General features: G+C 52.8%; 1 protein-coding gene across 2 annotated transcripts; it reads left to right on the top strand.

Annotated features, from left to right (window-relative positions):
- Nucleotides 1-1,476: 1,476 nt before the first annotated feature.
- On the top strand, nucleotides 1,477-17,688 carry LOC124028482 (homeobox-containing protein 1-like). 2 transcript variants are annotated; one of them, XM_046340525.1, is made up of 5 exons: nucleotides 1,477-1,794; nucleotides 14,497-14,579; nucleotides 14,770-14,865; nucleotides 15,320-15,438; nucleotides 15,623-17,688. In XM_046340525.1, the coding sequence occupies exons 1-5, from the start codon at nucleotides 1,718-1,720 to the stop codon at nucleotides 15,767-15,769; spliced, it is 522 nt and encodes a 173-aa protein (XP_046196481.1). In that variant the 5' UTR covers nucleotides 1,477-1,717; the 3' UTR covers nucleotides 15,770-17,688. The 2 variants fall into 2 exon arrangements, with proteins under 2 accessions (XP_046196481.1, XP_046196480.1); XM_046340524.1 differs by having other exon boundaries at nucleotides 15,608-17,688.
- The last annotated feature ends 780 nt before the right edge of the window (nucleotides 17,689-18,468 follow it).

Genomic DNA, 18,468 nt, shown 5'->3' with positions numbered 1-18,468 from the left:
CCACTCTGTCTGACACATGCCTGTGATCACATGACCTAGTCCACTCTGTCTGACACATGCCTGTGATCACATGACCTAGTCCACTCTGTCTGACACATGCCTGTGATCACATGACCTAGTCCACTCTGTCTGACACATGCCTGTGATCACATGACCTAGCCTGCATATCTTCAGTGCATTCGGATATTATTCAGACCACTTCCCTTTTTCCAAATGTTACGTTACAGCCTTGTTCTAAAATGGATTGGAGGTTGACAGAGCAAAACAAAGCCAAAGAGGTCTAAGGAACTGTCTGTAGATCTGGGGAAGGGTCTGCAGCATTGAAGGTCCCCCAAGAACACAGTGGCCTCCATCATTCTTTAATGGAAGAAGTTTGGAACCACCAAGACTCTTCCTAGAGCTGGCCGCCGGGACAAAATGAGCAATCGGGGAGAAGACCAACCCGATGGTCACTCTGACAGAGCTCCAGCGTTCCTCTGGAGATGGGAGAACCTTCCAGAAGGACAACCATCTATGCGGCATTCCACCAATCAGGCCTTTATGGTAGAGTGGCCAGACGGAAGCAACTCCTCAGTAAAAGGCACATGACGGCCCTCTTGGGAGTTTCAGACCATGAGAAACAAGATTATCTGGTCCGATGAAACCAAGTATGGTCTGATGGCCAATCGGCACGTCTGGAGGAAACCTGGCACCATCCCTATGGTGAAGCATGGTGGTGGCAGCATCATGCTGTGGGGATGTTTTTCAGTGGCAGGGCCTGGGAGACTAGTCAGGATCAAGGGAAAGATGAACGGAGCAAAGTACAGGGAGATCTTTGATGAAAACCTGCTACAGAGTGCTCAGGACCTCAGACTGGGCGAAGGTTCACCTTCCAACAGGACAACGACCCTAAGCACACAGCCTAGACAACACAGGAGTGGCTTCTGGACAAGTCTCTGAATGTCCTTGAGTGGCCCAGCCAGAGCCCAGACTTGAACCCGATCGAACATCTCTGGAGAGACCTGAAAATAGCTGTGTAGCGACGATCCCCATCCAACTTAACAGAGCTTGAGAGGATCTGCAGAGAGGAATGGGAGAAACTCCCCAAATACAGCTGTGCCAAGCTTGTAGCGTCATACACAAGAAGAATCGATGCTATAATTGCTGCCTCTGTTGCTTCAGCAAAGTACTGAGTAAAGGGTCTGAATACTTTATATAAATTTGATATTTCATGTTATTATTCGTTTAAAAAACAACCTGTTTTACCTTTCTCATTGTGTGTAGATAAGGGGGAAAAACAACCTGTTTTACCTTTCTCATTGTGTGTAGATAAGGGGGAAAACAACCTGTTTTACCTTTCTCATTGTGTGTAGATAAGGGGGAAAAAACAATTTAATCCTTTAAAAAAAGAAAAGGCTGTAACGTAACAAAATGTTGAAAAAGTCAAGGGGTCTGAATACTTTCCGAATACGCTGTTTCCCTCCTGATGTGTGGGTTTTTACTGCGTATCCTAAATGTTGTCTTGAAACAGTTATATAATTTCTTCAATAACTATTTTCTTTTGCTATCAGGCTACTAGTTGCAATCAGTGATCTTTTTAAATGTTTTTATTTTTTATCTTGTATGTTTTAATCCCTCCCTCCCTGTCACCCGCTATAGGTGCTACCTTATCGATGCGCTCCCTGGTGAAGGAGGAGCCTGATTGGAGGACGGGGTCAGCCCTGGGGAGAGGGGCGGGATGGTTGGCGGTCCTCTTAGGCTGCGGAGGGGAAGCAGGTTCACCTGGAGGAAGGAGTGCCAGTCCATCATGGAGAGGTGAGCCAATCACAGACCCTGATTGGGTTAGGTTTCCATGACAACGGATCCAAAACAGATTCTCCAACCAGCACTAACCGATGGTGGTTGAGTCTATTCATGTTAGTGATTCTGTCACTAAGACATTTTTAGGGGTGCGTTCATTTCGCTTCAACGTTTGCTACGTTGCGCGGCGGTTTGTATTGAATGACAACGTTTTTCCAAAATGGTGCCTTTTTAAGGTATGTTTACTCCCGTGACCATTTTTGAAATGGGTTGGTGAAATTGCTTGAGCCGTACTGAGAATTCGGAAAAGGATGAAAGCCAACTGTCCAATAATCTAGAACAGAGCTGTGTGGACATGTTTTTGGAGTCTGAGTGCTTTCCTCTACTAGGGCCAGTGGTCCCCAACCCTGGTCTGGGCTGGAGAGCTATGCTAGAGAGCTATGCTAGAGAGCTGGGCTGGAGAGCTATGCTGGAGAGCTATGCTAGAGAGCTATGCTAGAGAGCTGGGCTGGAGAGCTATGCTAGAGAGCTATGCTAGAGAGCTGGGCTGGAGAGCTGGGCTGGAGAGCTGGGCTGGAGAGCTATGCTGGAGAGCTATGCTAGAGAGCTGGGCTGGAGAGCTATGCTAGAGAGCTGGGCTGGAGAGCTATGCTAGAGAGCTGGGCTGGAGAGCTATGCTAGAGAGCTGGGCTGGAGAGCTATGCTGGAGAGCTGGGCTGGAGAGCTATGCTAGAGAGCTGGGCTGGAGAGCTATGCTAGAGAGCTATGCTAGAGAGCTGGGCTGGAGAGCTGGGCTGAGAGCTGGGCTGGAGAGCTGGGCTGAGAGCTGGGCTGGAGAGCTGGGCTGGAGAGCTGGGCTGGAGAGTTGGGCTGGAGAGTTGGGCTGGAGAGTTGGGCTGGAGAGTTGGGCTGGAGAGTTGGGCTGGAGAGTTGGGCTGGAGAGTTGGGCTGGAGAGCTGGGCTGGAGAGCTGGGCTGGAGAGCTGGGCTGGAGAGCTGGGCTGGAGAGCTGGGCTGGGAGCTGGGCTGGAGAGCTGGGCTGGAGAGCTGGGCTGAGAGCTGGGCTGCTGAGAGCTATGCTGGAGAGCTATGCTGGAGAGCTATGCTGGAGAGCTATGCTGGAGAGCTATGCTGGAGAGCTATGCTGGAGAGCTATGCTGGAGAGCTATGCTGGAGAGCCGGGCTGGAGAGCCGGGCTGGAGAGCCGGGCTGGAGAGCCGGGCTGGAGAGCCGGGCTGGAGAGCCGGGCTGGAGAGCCGGGCTGGAGAGCCGGGCTGGAGAGCCGGGCTGGAGAGCCGGGCTGGAGAGCTATGCTGGAGAGCTATGCTGGAGAGCTATGCTGGAGAGCTATGCTGGAGAGCTATGCTGGAGAGCTATGCTGGAGAGCTATGCTGGAGAGCTATGCTGGAGAGCTATGCTGGAGAGCTATGCTGGAGAGCTATGGGTTGTCCAGGCTTTTGTCCAAGCCCAGCACTAAACAATAAAAGTGGTTGAGTCTATTGAAGTTTATGATAAGGCTTCTAATTTAACTCCAGAGTGGCGCAGCGGTCTAAGACACTGCATCTCAGTGCTGGAGGCCTGGTTTGATCCCCGGGCTGTATCACAACTGTCCATGATCAGGTGTCCCATAGGGCGGCACACAATTGGCCCAGCGTCGTCCTGGTTAGGGGAGGGTTTGGTCAGGGGGGGAAGGCTGTCATTGTAAAATGAGAATTTGTTCTTAACTGACTTGCCTCGTTAAATAAAAGGTAAAAAAATAATTATAATTTAAAACAGTCAACATGATTCAGTGACAAGGTGACATTGTTAGGGCCACACCTTGTCATTGAATCATGTCGACTGTTTTAAATTATTATTATTTTAAGAACAAATTCTCATTTTACAATGACAGCCCCCCCCCCCCCCCCCCCGACCAAACCCTCCCCTAACCAGGACACATTGGGCTTGTTAAGGTTCTGAAGTCCAAACAATTGGGTCGCATATACGGCAAAATATCGAATAGCATCACGGTTGCACCATTTATCTAGCTCAACCAGGTCAAAAAAGGATCTGACCTACAGTACATGTATATTTGAGTCACATAGCAGACATTCCAGACTAGACGGCTCAATCACTTATTTCATTTTTTTTATTTTACCTTTATTTAACCAGGCAAGTCAGTTAAAAACAAATTCTTATTCTCAATGACGGCCTGGGAACAGTGGGCAGAATGGCAGATTTTGTACCTTGTCAGCTCGGGGATTTGAACTTGCAACCTTCCGGTTACTAGTCCAATGCTCTAACCACTAGGCTACCCTGCCGCCCCAGGGATAGCCCCAGGTGTCACCTATCGCCACCACATCACACAGCTGTACAGCTAGTCCTGCTGCTGAGGCTGATGGGGCTTTTAGTCATGCCGGATGTGACTGTGATCAGATCATTTAGGAGGGATCGTTTTAATGTGGATAAACTGTACTTTCACCCCTGCTTACTGACCACTCCCAACCTACTACTGCCAACCTGAATAATAAACTACTATTTAATTCATTTCATTATCAAGGTGTGTCATGTTGTGGTTTTCTTTCACCGCAAAAAAAACAAACCCACTTTGATCTCATCAGGTGTTTGTTTGCAGCATGACACATGGAACTCACTCTGTTACATTAAGGTTCATGTGGATGTTTTTTCAGTGTCATTATTGGGTATTGTGTGTAGATTGATGAGGAAAAATATATATTTAATCGATTTTAGATTAACGCTGTAATGTGGGAAAGGGAAAGGGGTCTGAATACTTTCCGAATGCTCTGTATATTACCGGCGCGACATTTTGTCTCGTCCTATAGCGGGATCGCGTTTTCCGTTCATAATGTCGTGGACCGTTTTTTAAAAAACGACTCGCTCGTTGACGTCGTTAACCATCTGTTTACACTTTGTTCAGTCGTGTTAACTCGTCGGTTGGCGAGCTGAGGGGCCGCGGGAAAAAAAGGTGATCAATGATCATAAATGAATGTATGACAGATCTCTTGTCATCACAAACCCGCCATTTTGTTTTAAAGAGACAGTGTACCATTTTCAAGGTGTTGCGTCTCAATAGGAAAACAGTGCTTTTACACTGAAACCTACTATTTACGCGTGGCTTTTGTAATTTCACCGACAGGTGTTTTGTATAAACATTTTAGCTTTCATAATAGACTTAATGTATTTCGTTTCTAGGTTACAAACATTTCCTTCGAAAGTAGCTAGAATTCATATAGTTAGTATCTCAATAAATTGTAAAAAAAAAAAACATTTTCTGCTGCTCCTAAATTTTATATGATGCTTCTCTTAACTTTTTTAAATGAATTAAATGTTTTAATTCAGAGCCCATTATGTTAAGAAACATATTCTTTATAACCAGTCTATGGTTTAATTTTTTTTTGTGTGTGTTTTTTAAACAAGGCATATCCTAATCTAAGCGATCGACTCCTCTGTGATATTTCTTAGCAGAGGGCACTCTCAGTAATGAGAAATACACAGGCACTTAGACAAGCCACGCCATCCCACAGCTCTAGGGATTACGCAATACCACTGCAGTGCTGCTACTCCTTTATGGCGTGGAGAAGGTGGGAGGCGTGGAGAAGGTGGGAGGCGTGGAGAAGGTGGGAGGCGTGGAGAAGGTGGGAGGCGTGGAGAAGGTGGGAGGCGTGGAGAAGGTGGGAGGCGTGGAGAAGGTGGGAGGCGGGAGAAGGTGGGAGGCGTGGAGAAGGTGGGAGGCGTGGAGAAGGTGGGAGGCGGGAGAAGGTGGGAGGCGGGAGAAGGTGGGAGGCGTGGAGAAGGTGGGAGGCGTGGAGAAGGTGGGAGGCGTGGAGAAGGTGGGAGGCGTGGAGAAGGTGGGAGGCGTGGAGAAGGTGGGAGGCGTGGAGAAGGTGGGAGGCGTGGAGAAGGTGGGAGGCGTGGAGAAGGTGGGAGGCGTGGAGAAGGTGGGAGGCGTGGAGAAGGTGGGAGGCGGAGAAGGTGGGAGGCGGGAGAAGGTGGGAGGCGGAGAAGGTGGGAGGCGGGAGAAGGTGGGAGGCGTGGAGGAGAGGTGGGAGGCGGGAGGAGAGGTGGGAGGCGTGGGAGGCGTGGAGGAGAGGTGGGAGGCGGGAGGGAGAGGTGGGAGGCGGGGAGGAGAGGTGGGAGGCGGAGGGAGGGAGGTGGGAGGCGGGGAGGAGAGGTGGGAGGCGGGGAGGGAGAGGTGGGAGAAGGGGAGGGAGAGGTGGGAGGGGAGAGGGAGAGGGTGGGAGGCATGGAGAGGTGGGAGAGGGAGAGGTGGGAGGCATGGAGGGGAGAGGGAGAGGGTGGGAGGAGGGAGAGGTGGGAGAGAGAGGTGGGAGGGAGAGGTGGGAGGCATGGAGAAGGGTGGGAGAGGTGGGAGGCATGGAGAAGGGTGGGAGGCATGGAGAAGGGTGGGAGGCAGGGAGAGGTGGGAGGCATGGAGAAGGGTGGGAGGCATGGAGAAGGGTGGGAGAGAGGGAGAGGTGGGAGGCATGGAGTGGGAGAGGTGGGAGGCATGGAGTGGGAGGGAGAGGTGGGAGGCATGGAGGGGAGAGAGAGGTGGGAGAAGGGAGGGAGAGGTGGGAGAAGGGAGGGAGAGGTGGGAGAAGGGAGGGAGAGGTGGGAGTCATGGAGTGGGAGAGGTGGGAGTCATGGAGTGGGAGAGAGAGAGGTGGGAGAGAGAGAGGTGGGAGTCATGGAGTGGGAGAGAGAGAGGTGGGAGTCATGGAGTGGGAGAGAGAGAGGTGGGAGTCATGGAGTGGGAGAGAGAGAGGTGGGAGTCATGGAGTGGGAGAGAGAGAGGTGGGAGGCATGGGAGAGAGAGGGTGGGGTCAGGAGTGAGAGGAGAGGTGGAGGCATGGAGGGAGGGAGAGGGAGAGGTGGGAGGCATGGAGTGGGAGAGGGAGAGGTGGGAGGCATGGAGTGGGAGAGGGAGGAGGAGAGGTGGGAGGCATGGAGAAGGGTGGGAGAGGTGGGAGGCATGGAGAAGGGTGGGAGGCATGGAGAAGGGAGGGAGAGGTGGGAGGCATGGAGTGGGAGAGAGAGAGGTGGGAGGCATGGAGTGGGAGAGAGAGAGAGGTGGGAGGCATGGAGTGGGAGAGAGAGAGGTGGGAGGCATGGAGTGGGAGAGAGAGAGGTGGGAGGCATGGAGTGGGAGAGAGAGAGGTGGGAGGCATGGAGTGGGAGAGAGAGAGGTGGGAGGCATGGAGTGGGAGGGAGAGGTGGGAGGCATGGAGTGGGAGGGAGAGGTGGGAGGCATGGAGAAGGGAGAGAGAGAGGTGGGAGGCATGGAGAAGGGTGGGAGGCATGGAGAAGGGAGGGAGAGGTGGGAGGCATGGAGTGGGAGAGAGAGAGGTGGGAGGCATGGAGTGGGAGAGGAGAGGTGGGAGGCATGGAGTGGGAGAGAGAGGAGGGAGAGGTGGGAGGCATGGAGTGGGAGAGAGAGGAGGGAGAGGTGGGAGGCATGGAGTGGGAGGGAGAGGTGGGAGGCATGGAGTGGGAGGGAGAGGTGGGAGGCATGGAGAAGGGAGGGAGAGGTGGGAGGCATGGAGAAGGGTGGGAGGCATGGAGAAGGGTGGGATGCATGGAGAAGGGAGGGAGAGGTGGGAGGCATGGAGTGGGAGGGAGAGGTGGGAGGCATGGAGTGGGAGAGAGAGGAGGGAGAGGTGGGAGGCATGGAGTGGGAGGGAGAGGTGGGAGGCATGGAGTGGGAGGGAGAGGTGGGAGGCATGGAGAAGGGAGGGAGAGGTGGGAGGCATGGAGAAGGGTGGGAGGCATGGAGAAGGGTGGGATGCATGGAGAAGGGAGGGAGAGGTGGGAGGGAGAGGTGGGAGGCATGGAGTGGGAGGGAGAGGTGGGAGGCATGGAGAAGGGTGGGATGCATGGAGAAGGGAGGGAGAGGTGGGAGGGAGAGGTGGGAGGCATGGAGAAGGGTGGGATGCATGGAGAAGGGAGGGAGAGGTGGGAGGCATGGAGAAGGTTTGAGAGGTGGGAGGCATGGAGAAGGGTGGGATGCATGGAGAAGGTTTGAGAGGTGGGAGGGAGAGGTGGGAGGGAGAGGTGGGAGGCATGGAGTGGGAGGCATGGAGTGGGAGGGAGAGGTGGGAGGCATGGAGTGGGAGGGAGAGGTGGGAGGCATGGAGTGGGAGGGAGAGGTGGGAGGCATGGAGTGGGAGGGAGAGGTGGGAGGCATGGAGTGGGAGGGAGAGGTGGGAGGCATGGAGAAGGTTTGAGAGGTGGGAGGCATGGAGAAGGGTGGGATGCATGGAGAAGGTTTGAGAGGTGGGAGGGAGAGGTGGGGAGGGAGAGGTGGAGGGAGAGGTGGGAGGCATGGAGTGGGAGAGGGAGAGGTGGGAGGCATGGAGTGGGAGAGGGAGAGGTGGGAGGCATGGAGTGGGAGAGGGAGAGGTGGGAGGCATGGAGTGGGAGAGGGAGAGGTGGGAGGCATGGAGTGGGAGAGAGGAGAGGTGGGAGGCATGGAGTGGGAGAGAGGGAGAGGTGGGAGGCATGGAGGTGGGAGGAGAGGTGGGAGAGAGGGGGGGAGAGAGGGGGAGGCATGGAGAAGGGAGGGAGAGGTGGGAGGCATGGAGAAGGGTGGGAGGCATGGAGAAGGGTGGGAGGCATGGAGAAGGGTGGGAGGCAGGGAGAGGTGGGAGGCATGGAGAAGGGTGGGAGGCATGGAGTGGGAGAGGGAGAGGTGGGAGGCATGGAGTGGGAGAGGTGGGAGGCATGGAGTGGGAGGGAGAGGTGGGAGGCATGGAGTGGGAGAGAGAGGTGGGAGAAGGGAGGGAGAGGTGGGAGAAGGGAGGGAGAGGTGGGAGAAGGGAGGGAGAGGTGGGAGTCATGGAGTGGGAGAGGTGGGAGTCATGGAGTGGGAGAGAGAGAGGTGGGAGAGAGAGAGGTGGGAGTCATGGAGTGGGAGAGAGAGAGGTGGGAGTCATGGAGTGGGAGAGAGAGAGGTGGGAGTCATGGAGTGGGAGAGAGAGAGGTGGGAGTCATGGAGTGGGAGAGAGAGAGGTGGGAGTCATGGAGTGGGAGAGAGAGAGGTGGGAGGCATGGAGTGGGAGAGAGAGAGGTGGGAGGCATGGAGTGGGAGAGGGAGAGGTGGGAGGCATGGAGTGGGAGAGGGAGAGGTGGGAGGCATGGAGTGGGAGAGGGAGAGGTGGGAGGCATGGAGAAGGGTGGGAGAGGTGGGAGGCATGGAGAAGGGTGGGAGGCATGGAGAAGGGAGGGAGAGGTGGGAGGCATGGAGTGGGAGAGAGAGAGAGGTGGGAGGCATGGAGTGGGAGAGAGAGAGGGGAGAGGTGGGAGGCATGGAGTGGGAGAGAGAGAGGGAGAGGTGGGAGGCATGGAGTGGAGGGAGAGGTGGGAGGCATGGAGGTGGGAGGCATGGAGAAGGGAGGGAGAGGTGGGAGGCATGGAGAAGGGTGGGAGGCATGGAGAAGGGTGGGATGCATGGAGAAGGGAGGGAGAGGTGGGAGGGAGAGGTGGGAGGCATGGAGTGGGAGGGAGAGGTGGGAGGCATGGAGAAGGGTGGGAGGCATGGAGAAGGGTGGGATGCATGGAGAAGGGAGGGAGAGGTGGGAGGGAGAGGTGGGAGGCATGGAGAAGGGTGGGATGCATGGAGAAGGGAGGGAGAGGTGGGAGGCATGGAGAAGGTTTGAGAGGTGGGAGGCATGGAGAAGGGTGGGATGCATGGAGAAGGTTTGAGAGGTGGGAGGGAGAGGGGAGGGAGAGGTGGGAGGCATGGAGGGGAGGCATGGAGTGGGAGGGAGAGGTGGGAGGCATGGAGTGGGAGGGGAGAGGTGGGAGGCATGGAGTGGGAGGGAGAGGTGGGAGGCATGGAGTGGGAGGCATGGAGAGGTGGGAGGCATGGAGAAGGGAGGGAGAGGTGGGAGGCATGGAGAAGGTTTGAGAGGTGGGAGGCATGGAGAAGGGTGGGATGCATGGAGAAGGTTTGAGAGGTGGGAGGGAGAGGTGGGAGGGAGAGGTGGGAGGGAGAGGTGGGAGGCATGGAGTGGGAGGCATGGAGTGGGAGGGAGAGGTGGGAGGGAGAGGTGGGAGGCATGGAGTGGGAGGGAGAGGTGGGAGGCATGGAGTGGGAGGGAGAGGTGGGAGGCATGGAGTGGGAGGGAGAGGTGGGAGGCATGGAGTGGGAGGGAGAGGTGGGAGGCATGGAGTGGGAGGGAGAGGTGGGAGGGAGAGGTGGGAGGCATGGAGGGGAGGGAGAGGTGGGAGGCATGGAGTGGGAGGGAGAGGTGGGAGGCATGGAGTGGGAGGGAGAGGTGGGAGGCATGGAGTGGGAGGGAGAGGTGGGAGGCATGGAGTGGGAGGGAGAGGTGGGAGGCATGGAGTGGGAGAAGGGTGGGAGGCATGGAGAAGGGTGGGAGGCATGGAGAAGGGTGGGAGGCATGGAGAAGGGTGGGAGAGGTGGGAGGCATGGAGAAGGGTGGGAGAGGTGGGAGGCATGGAGAAGGGAGGGAGAGGTGGGAGGCAAGGGGAAGGGTGGGAGAGGTGGGAGGCATGGAGAAGGGTGGGAGAGGTGGGAGGCATGGAGAAGGAGGGAGGGAGGGAGAGGTTGGAGGGAGGGGGAGGAGGGAGGCATGGAGAAGGAGGGAGGCATGGAGAAGGAGGGAGGCATGGAGAAGGAGGGAGGCATGGAGAAGGAGGGAGGCATGGAGAAGGAGGGAGGCATGGAGAAGGAGGGAGAGGTGGGAGGCATGGAGAAGGGAGAGACGGAGAAAAATGCTGCTCCTACATTTTGTGAAGTTATTTTTCAGACGGGGGCATAGAGAGAAAAGGAGAGAGACCAGACCTGGGCCCTGACAGTAAATCTCAGTAAGACAAAAATAATGGTGTTCCAATAAAGGTCCAGTTGCCAGGACCACGAATACAAATTCCATCTAGACACGTTGCCCTAGAGCACACAACAAACAATATATATCTTGGCCTAAACATCAGGGCCACAGATAACTTCCACAAGGCTGTGAACGATCTGAGAGACAAGGCAAGAAGGGCCTTCTATGCCATCAAAGGGAACATAAAATTCAACATACCAATTACGATCTGTCTAAAAATACTGGAATCAGTTATAGAACTCATTGCCCTTCATGGTTGGTGTGGTCTGGGGTTCGCTCATCAACCAAGACTTCACAAAATGGGACAAACACCAAATTGAGACTGCATGCAGAATTCTGCAAAAAATATCCTCCGTGTACAACGTAAAACACCAAATAATGCATGCAGAGCAGAATTAGGCCGATACCCACTAATTATCAAAATCCAGAAAAGAGCCATTAAATTCTACAACCACCTAAAAGGAAGCGTTTCACAAACCTTCCATAACAAAGCCATCACCTACAGAGAGATGAACCTGGAGAAGTGTCCCCTAAGCAAGCTGGTCCTGGGGCTCTGTTCACAAACATAAACACACCCTACAGAGCCCCAGGACAGCAGCACAATTAGACCCAACCAAATCATGAGAAAACAAAAAGATAATTACTTAACACATTGGAAATAATTAATTAAAAAACAGAGCAAACTAGAATGCTATTTGTCCCTAAACAGAGAGTACACAGTGGCAGAATACCTGACCACTGTGACTGACCTAAACTTAAGGAAAGCTTTGACTATGTACAGAATAGGAGCATAGCCTTGCTATTGAGAAAGGCCGCCGTAAGCAGACATGGCTCTCAAGAGAAGACAGTATGTGCTCACTGCCCACAAAATGAGGTGGAAACTGAGCTGCACTTCCTAACCTCCTGCCCAATGTATGACCATATTAGAGAGACATATTTCTCTCAGATTACACAGATCCACAAAGAATTTGAAAACAAACCCAATTTTGATAAACTCCCATATCTACAGGGTGAAATACCACAGTGTGACATCACAACAGCAAGATTTGTGGCTAGTTTCCTCAAGAAAAGGGCAACCAGTGAAGAACAAACACCGTTGTAAATACCACCCTTATTTATGCTTTATTTTCCCCTTGTGTACTTTAACCATTTGTACATTGTTACAACACTGTATATATATATATATATATATATATATATATATATATATATATATATATATATATATATAAATATATATATGACATTTGTAATGTCTTTATTGTTTTGAAACTTCTGCATGTGTAACGTTTACTGTTAATTTTTATTGTTTATTTCACTTTTGTATATTATCTACCTCACTTGCGTTGGCAATTTAACACATGTTTCCCATGCCAATAAAGCCCCTTGAATTGAATTGAGAGAGGGGAGGGGCTTGGAGAGAGAAGGAGAGGGACATGGAGAGGAGAGGGGAGGGGCTTGGAGAGGGACATGGAGAGGGGAGGGGCTTGGAGAGGGACATGGAGAGAAGGAGAGGGGAGGGGCTTGGAGAGAGAAGGAGAGGGACATGGAGAGAAGGAGAGGGGAGGGGCTTGGAGAGAGAAGGAGAGGGACATGGAGAAAAGGGGAGGGGCTTGGAGAGAGAAGGATAGGGACATGGAGAGGAGAGGGACATGGAGAGGGGAGGGGCTTGGAGAGGGGAGGAGAGGGGAGGGGCTTGGAGAGAGAAGGAGAGGGAGGGGCTTGGAGAGGGGAGGGGCTTGGAGAGGGAGGGGCTTGGAGAGGGGAGGGGCTTGGAGAGGGGAGGGGCTTGGAGAGAAAAGGAGAGAGGGGTTTTGGAGAGAGTGAGAGAGGAGCTTGGCGAGAGAGGAGAGGAGCTTGGCGAGAGGAGAGGAGCTTGGCGAGAGGAGAGGAGCTTGGCGAGAGGAGCTTGGCGAGAGAGGAGGAGCTTGGCGAGAGAGGAGCTTGGCGAGAGAGGAGGAGCTTGGAGAGAGAGGAGGAGCTTGGAGAGAGAGGCTTGGGGAGACGAGGAGAGAGGAGGAGCTTGGAGAGACAAGGAGAGAGGAGGGGCTTGGAGAGACAAGGAGAGAGGAGGGGCTTGGAGAGAGGAGGGGCATGGAGAGACTAGGAGAGAGGAGGGGCTTGGAGAGAGGAGGGGCTTGGAGAGACGAGGAGGGGCTTGGAGAGAGGAGGGGCTTGGAGAGACGAGGAGAGAGGAGGGGCTTGGAGAGACGAGGAGAGAGGAGGGGCTTGGAGAGAGGGGAGGGGCATGGAAAGATGGGGGGGGGAGATGGGGGCATGGAAAGATGGGGGAATGGAAAGAAGAGGAGAGGGGCTTGGAGAGGAGAGGAGAGGGGCTTGGAGAGAAGAGGAGAGGGACATAGAGAAGGAGAGGGGAGGGGCATGGAGAGATGGGGGGGGGGGAGAGATGGGGGAATGGAAAGAAGAGGAGAGGGGCTTGGAGAGGAGAGGAGAGGGACATAGAGAAGGAGAGGGGAGGGGCATGGAGAGATGGGGGGGGGGGGAGAGATGGGGGAATGGAAAGAAGAGGAGAGGGGCTTGGAGAGGAGAGGAGAGGGACATAGAGAAGGAGAGGGGAGGGGCATGGAGAGATGGGGGGAGAGAGATAGAGGAATGGAAAGAAGAGGAGAGGGGCTTGGAGAGGAGAGGAGAGGGGCTTGGAGAGAAGAGGAGAGGGACATAGAGAAGGAGAGGGGAGGGGCATGGAGAGATGGGGGGGGGAGAGATGGGGGAATGGAAAGAAGAGGAGAGGGGCTTGGAGAGGAGAGGAGAGGGACATAGAGAAGGAGGGGAGGGGCATGGAGAGATGGGGGGGGGGGGGGGGATGGGGGAATGGAAAGAAGAGGAGAGGGGCTTGGAGAGGAGAGGAGAGGGACATAGAGAAGGAGAGGGGAGGGGCATGGAGAGATGGGGGGGGAGAGAGATAGAGGAATGGAAAGAAGAGGAGAGGGGCTTGGAGAGGAGAGGAGAGGGACATAGAGAAGGAGAGGGGAGGGGCATGGAGAGATGGGGGGGAGAGAGATGGGGGAATGGAAAGAAGAGGATAGGGGCTTGGAGAGAAGAGGAGAGGGACATAGAGAAGGAGAGGGGAGGGGCATGGAGAGATGGGGGGGTGGGGGAATGGAAAGAAGAGGAGAGGGGCTTGGAGAGAAGAGGAGAGGGGCGTGGAGAGAAGAGGAGAGGGGCGTGGAGAGAAGAGGAGAGGGGCGTGGAGAGAAGAGGAGAGGGGCGTGGAGAGAAGAGGAGAGGGGCGTGGAGAGAAGTGGAGAGGGGCGTGGAGAGAAAATCTGACGAAGTTGGGCCAATTGTGTGCCTCCCTATGGGACTCCCAATCACGGCCGGTTGTGATACAGCCTGGATTCAAAGCAGGGTGTCTGTTGTAATGCCTCTAGCACTGAGATGCAGTGCCTTTAGACCGCATTGCCGCTCGGGAGCCCAACCACTCGGGAATCTAACCTAAGCCACACTGCTAACCTTAAATTAAGACTAAAAAAAAACATTTAATTCCCCCCATGAATCTTACGATATGGACGTTGTCTGTGGTAACCAGTGAAAACATTTGGTGCAGTTTATCTTTCTGTTACGGTTACATTTGGTTATTATTTATGTCCTCCTAGAAGAGGAGAGAAAGGGAGAGTTATGACCACAGCACTGAATGTGAACCACCTCATGTGTCCATTAATCTACTGTCCCACTTCAATGAGTGTCTAGTTTGCTCTGGTTAATGTCCCTGATTTAGGCTGATGTAGCTGCACTCTCATTGGCTGGATGGTGTCTTTCTCGCGCCTCCACTATGATGAGAGTTTGAGATTTGGTTATGGTCATGGGCAGGAAGGACTCATCTTTCTGTTTTCCTATTGGTTATCAAGTTTCTTCATGGAGAACCAGTACCCTGACGAGGCAAAGAGAGAGGAGATCGCTAACGCCTGCAACTCAGTCATCCAGAAACCCGGTCAGTTTGGATTGTTTGGCAAGAACACACCTGTAGTCAATCTGTTACGTCTCTCAAATGTCTGCTTTGTCAATCGAATCCCATGTTTAAAAAGGCTCTCATTTTATCATGACGAGAAAGCAGCTCACCCAATTAAATATATTCACTTGTTCATCTTTTTTTTTTTTTTTTTTCTGTTGTCATTACCCAGGATGCAAGCTGTCGGAGTTTGAGCGTGTCACGGCTCTGAAGGTGTACAACTGGTTCGCCAACCGCCGGAAAGAGATGAAGAGGCGGGCTAATATAGGTGAGAATCTCTGATGCTCAACACCGAGTCGCACGCCACACCGAGTCCCGCACGCCACACCGAGTCCCGCACGCCACGCCGAGTCCCGCACGCCACACCGAGTCCCGCACGCCACACCGAGTCCCTCACGCCACGCCGAGTCCCTCACGCCACGCCGAGTCCCTCACGCCACGCCGAGTCCCTCACGCCACGCCGAGTCCCTCACGCCACGCCGAGTCCCTCACGCCACGCCGAGTCCCTCACGCCACGCCGAGTCCCTCACGCCACGCCGAGTCCCTCACGCCACGCCGAGTCCCGCACGCCACGCCGAGTCCCGCACGCCACGCCGAGTCCCTCACGCCACGCCGAGTCCCGCACGCCACACCGAGTCCCGCACGCCACACCGAGTCCCGCACGCCACACCGAGTCCCGCACTTCCTTACTCTTTCCTTCCTCCCCTCTCTCGCTCCCTCAGAGGCGGCCATCTTGGAGAGTCATGGTATCGAGGTTCGCAGCCCGAGCTGTCACTCCAACGGGGAGGAGCTGGAGCCACATGACTACGCAGAGCAAGTGAATCAACGATTCTCAGAGCAGGTGAGTCAGTGAATCAACGATTCTCAGAGCAGGTGAGTCAGTGAATCAACGATTCTCAGAGCAGGTGAGTCAGTGAATCAACGATTCAGTCAGCGATTTGTTAAACTATCCCTGAAACAATGAACTGAATTGCATGTATCGGGAGTCAACTGTTTTAATAAATGAATAGCTATTTCCTTCACAGGAAGAGATTTCATCCAGGAAGGACCTTGATCAACAAGACCCCTCCTCATTGGCTGCCGTCAATGTCCTTCCCCCTTCTAGCCCCGCCCCTCAGGGCCTGGAACACAAAGCTGACGAATCGAAAAGGGAAACTGTGGATGAGGAGTGACCTACGGGAGAAGAACGTCACTAAAGTGTTGATTTTTACATATATAAGGGATTTTTTTTTAAGAAAAGAAAAATGACTGCTCTGAGTGTCTGTCCTCCTAGAGGTCTTTAGGGGTTATGACTGCTCTGAGTGTCTGTCCTCCTAGAGGTCTTTAGGGGTTATGACTGCTCTGAGTGTCTGTCCTCCTAGAGGTCTTTAGGGGTTATGACTGCTCTGAGTGTCTGTCCTCCTAGAGGTCTTTAGGGGTTATGACTGCTCTGAGTGTCTGTCCTCCTAGAGGTCTTTAGGGGTTATGACTGCTCTGAGTGTCTGTCCTCCTAGAGGTCTTTAGGGGTTATGACTGCTCTGAGTGTCTGTCCTCCTAGAGGTCTTTAGGGGTTATGACTGCTCTGAGTGTCTGTCCTCCTAGAGGTCTTTAGGGGTTATGACTGCTCTGAGTGTCTGTCCTCCTAGAGGTCTTTAGGGGTTATGACTGCTCTGAGTGTCTGTCCTCCTAGAGGTCTTTAGGGGTTATGACTGCTCTGAGTGTCTGTCCTCCTAGAGGTCTTTAGGGGTTATGACTGCTCTGAGTGTCTGTCCTCCTAGAGGTCTTTAGGGGTTATGACTGCTCTGAGTGTCTGTCCTCCTAGAGGTCTTTAGGGGTTATGACTGCTCTGAGTGTCTGTCCTCCTAGAGGTCTTTAGGGGATTATGACTGCTCTGAGTGTCTGTCCTCCTAGAGGTCTTTAGGGGTTATGACTGCTCTGAGTGTCTGTCCTCCTAGAGGTCTTTAGGGGTTATGACTGCTCTGAGTGTCTGTCCTCCTAGAGGTCTTTAGGGGTTATGACTGCTCTGAGTGTCTGTCCTCCTAGAGGTCTTTAGGGGTTATGACTGCTCTGAGTGTCTGTCCTCCTAGAGGTCTTTAGGGTTATGATAGTCAGAGTTAATAGTGGAAAGGGTGCTACAGGTCGCTCTGGTGCCTCTAGTGGTAGGGAGGCCACTTTATGTATACAGTAATCATGCTTTATAGTAATGGCAATATTTATCTCTCTCTATATATATATATATATATATATATATATATAGTGCATTCCAAGACTGTCTTAAAGGGAAAAAAAACAACTCCTTCGAAGGAAGAGAGTACCGGTAAGCGGATGTATCGTCCCTTCTATAAGCTAAAAGCCTTTCTTTAAAAAAATGTATTTGCGATTTTTCTTTTTAAAAGGTATTGACAAGTGGTTGTGTAAAATGGAGCTAAGTGGAGGGAGGAAGGAACGTTTTCAACCTGCAGGTCAGGTGTGTTTGATGATAAGGTGAGTCCGGTGTGTTTAGTTGAAGCAAGTGAGGCTGAGTTTGGTTGGTCTTTGTTGTGACGATAGTGTTTTAAGATAATATCAGCATGATAATATCCGCCTTCTCTGCTCGCATGAATGTCTGACCTGATCTTAGTAACCTTTGTTAGACTTTGACTCAATCTATCGATCCGTCAAGTGATCGATCAAGTAGTCTGGTCAGTGTTAAGAGTCCAACCCTGAGGGACAAACGGAATCTCAGGTAAACCCAAACATGATGGATGAGGCTGCTGAATCGTCCAATATTTCTCTGTAGTAAAGCTTGTTCAAAGGAATGTTTCATATCATATAATCATATTGACTGTTTTCTGCCAAAACGTGAACACCCAGTGAGCAAAAATGGGTTGAAAGGACGTCTTTTTTCAACTTGTTTTCCTCACTGCATTTACTATGTATTTATGTACAGTTGAAGTGGGAAGTTTACATCTTTTGGCAAATACATTTAAACTCAGTTTTTCACAATTCCTGACATTTATAATCCTAATAAATATTCCCTGTTTTAGGTCAGTTAGGATCACCACTTTATTTTAAGAATGTGAAATGTCAGAATAATAGTAGAGAGAATGATTTATTTCAGCTTTTATTTCTTTCATCACATTCCCAGTGGGTCAGAAGTTTACATACACTCAATTAGTATTTGGTAGCATTGCCTTTAAATTGTTTAATTTGGGTCAAACGTTTCGGGTGGCCTTCCACATGCTTCCCACAATAAGTTGGGTGAATTTTGGCACATTCCTCCTGACAGAGCTGGCGTAACTGAGTCAGGTTTGTAGGCCTCCTGACAGAGCTGGTGTAACTGAGTCAGGTTTGTAGGCCTCCTGACAGAGCTGGTGTAACTGAGTCAGGTTTGTAGGCCTCCTGACAGAGCTGGTGTAACTGAGTCAGGTTTGTAGGCCTCCTGACAGAGCTGGTGTAACTGAGTCAGGTTTGTAGGCCTCCTGACAGAGCTGGTGTAACTGAGGCAGGTTTGTAGGCCTCCTGACAGAGCTGGTGTAACTGAGGCAGGTTTGTAGGCCTCCTGACAGAGCTGGTGTAACTGAGGCAGGTTTGTAGGCCTCCTGACAGAGCTGGTGTAACTGAGGCAGGTTTGTAGGCCTCCTGACAGAGCTGGTGTAACTGAGTCAGGTTTGTAGGCCTCCTGACAGAGCTGGTGTAACTGAGTCAGGTTTGTAGGCCTCCTGACAGAGCTGGTGTAACTGAGTCAGGTTCCTGACAGAGCTGGTGTAACTGAGTGTAGGCCTCCTGACAGAGCTGGTATAACTGAGTCAGGTTTGTAGGCCTCCTGACAGAGCTGGTGTAACTTAGTCAGGTTTGTAGGCCTCCTGACAGAGCTGGTGTAACTGAGTCAGGTTTGTAGGCCTCCTGACAG

This window comes from Oncorhynchus gorbuscha, unplaced genomic scaffold (genome assembly GCF_021184085.1).
Source record: "Oncorhynchus gorbuscha isolate QuinsamMale2020 ecotype Even-year unplaced genomic scaffold, OgorEven_v1.0 Un_scaffold_4260, whole genome shotgun sequence".
NCBI lineage: Eukaryota > Metazoa > Chordata > Actinopteri > Salmoniformes > Salmonidae > Oncorhynchus > Oncorhynchus gorbuscha.
The sequence above is the reverse complement of the archived record's forward strand: the minus strand, read 5'-3'. Positions and strand labels throughout refer to the sequence as shown.

Bases quoted from the DNA above. Each gene is read 5' to 3' on its own strand.
- LOC124028482 (XM_046340524.1), top strand. From the start codon at position 1,718: ATGGTTGGCGGTCCTCTTAGGCTGCGGAGGGGAAGCAGGTTCACCTGG. The intron at 1,795-14,496 runs GTGAGCCAATCA...TTGGTTATCAAG, and splicing joins TGCCAGTCCATCATGGAGAG to TTTCTTCATGGAGAACCAGT. The intron at 15,439-15,607 runs GTGAGTCAGTGA...ATAAATGAATAG, and splicing joins ATCAACGATTCTCAGAGCAG to CTATTTCCTTCACAGGAAGA.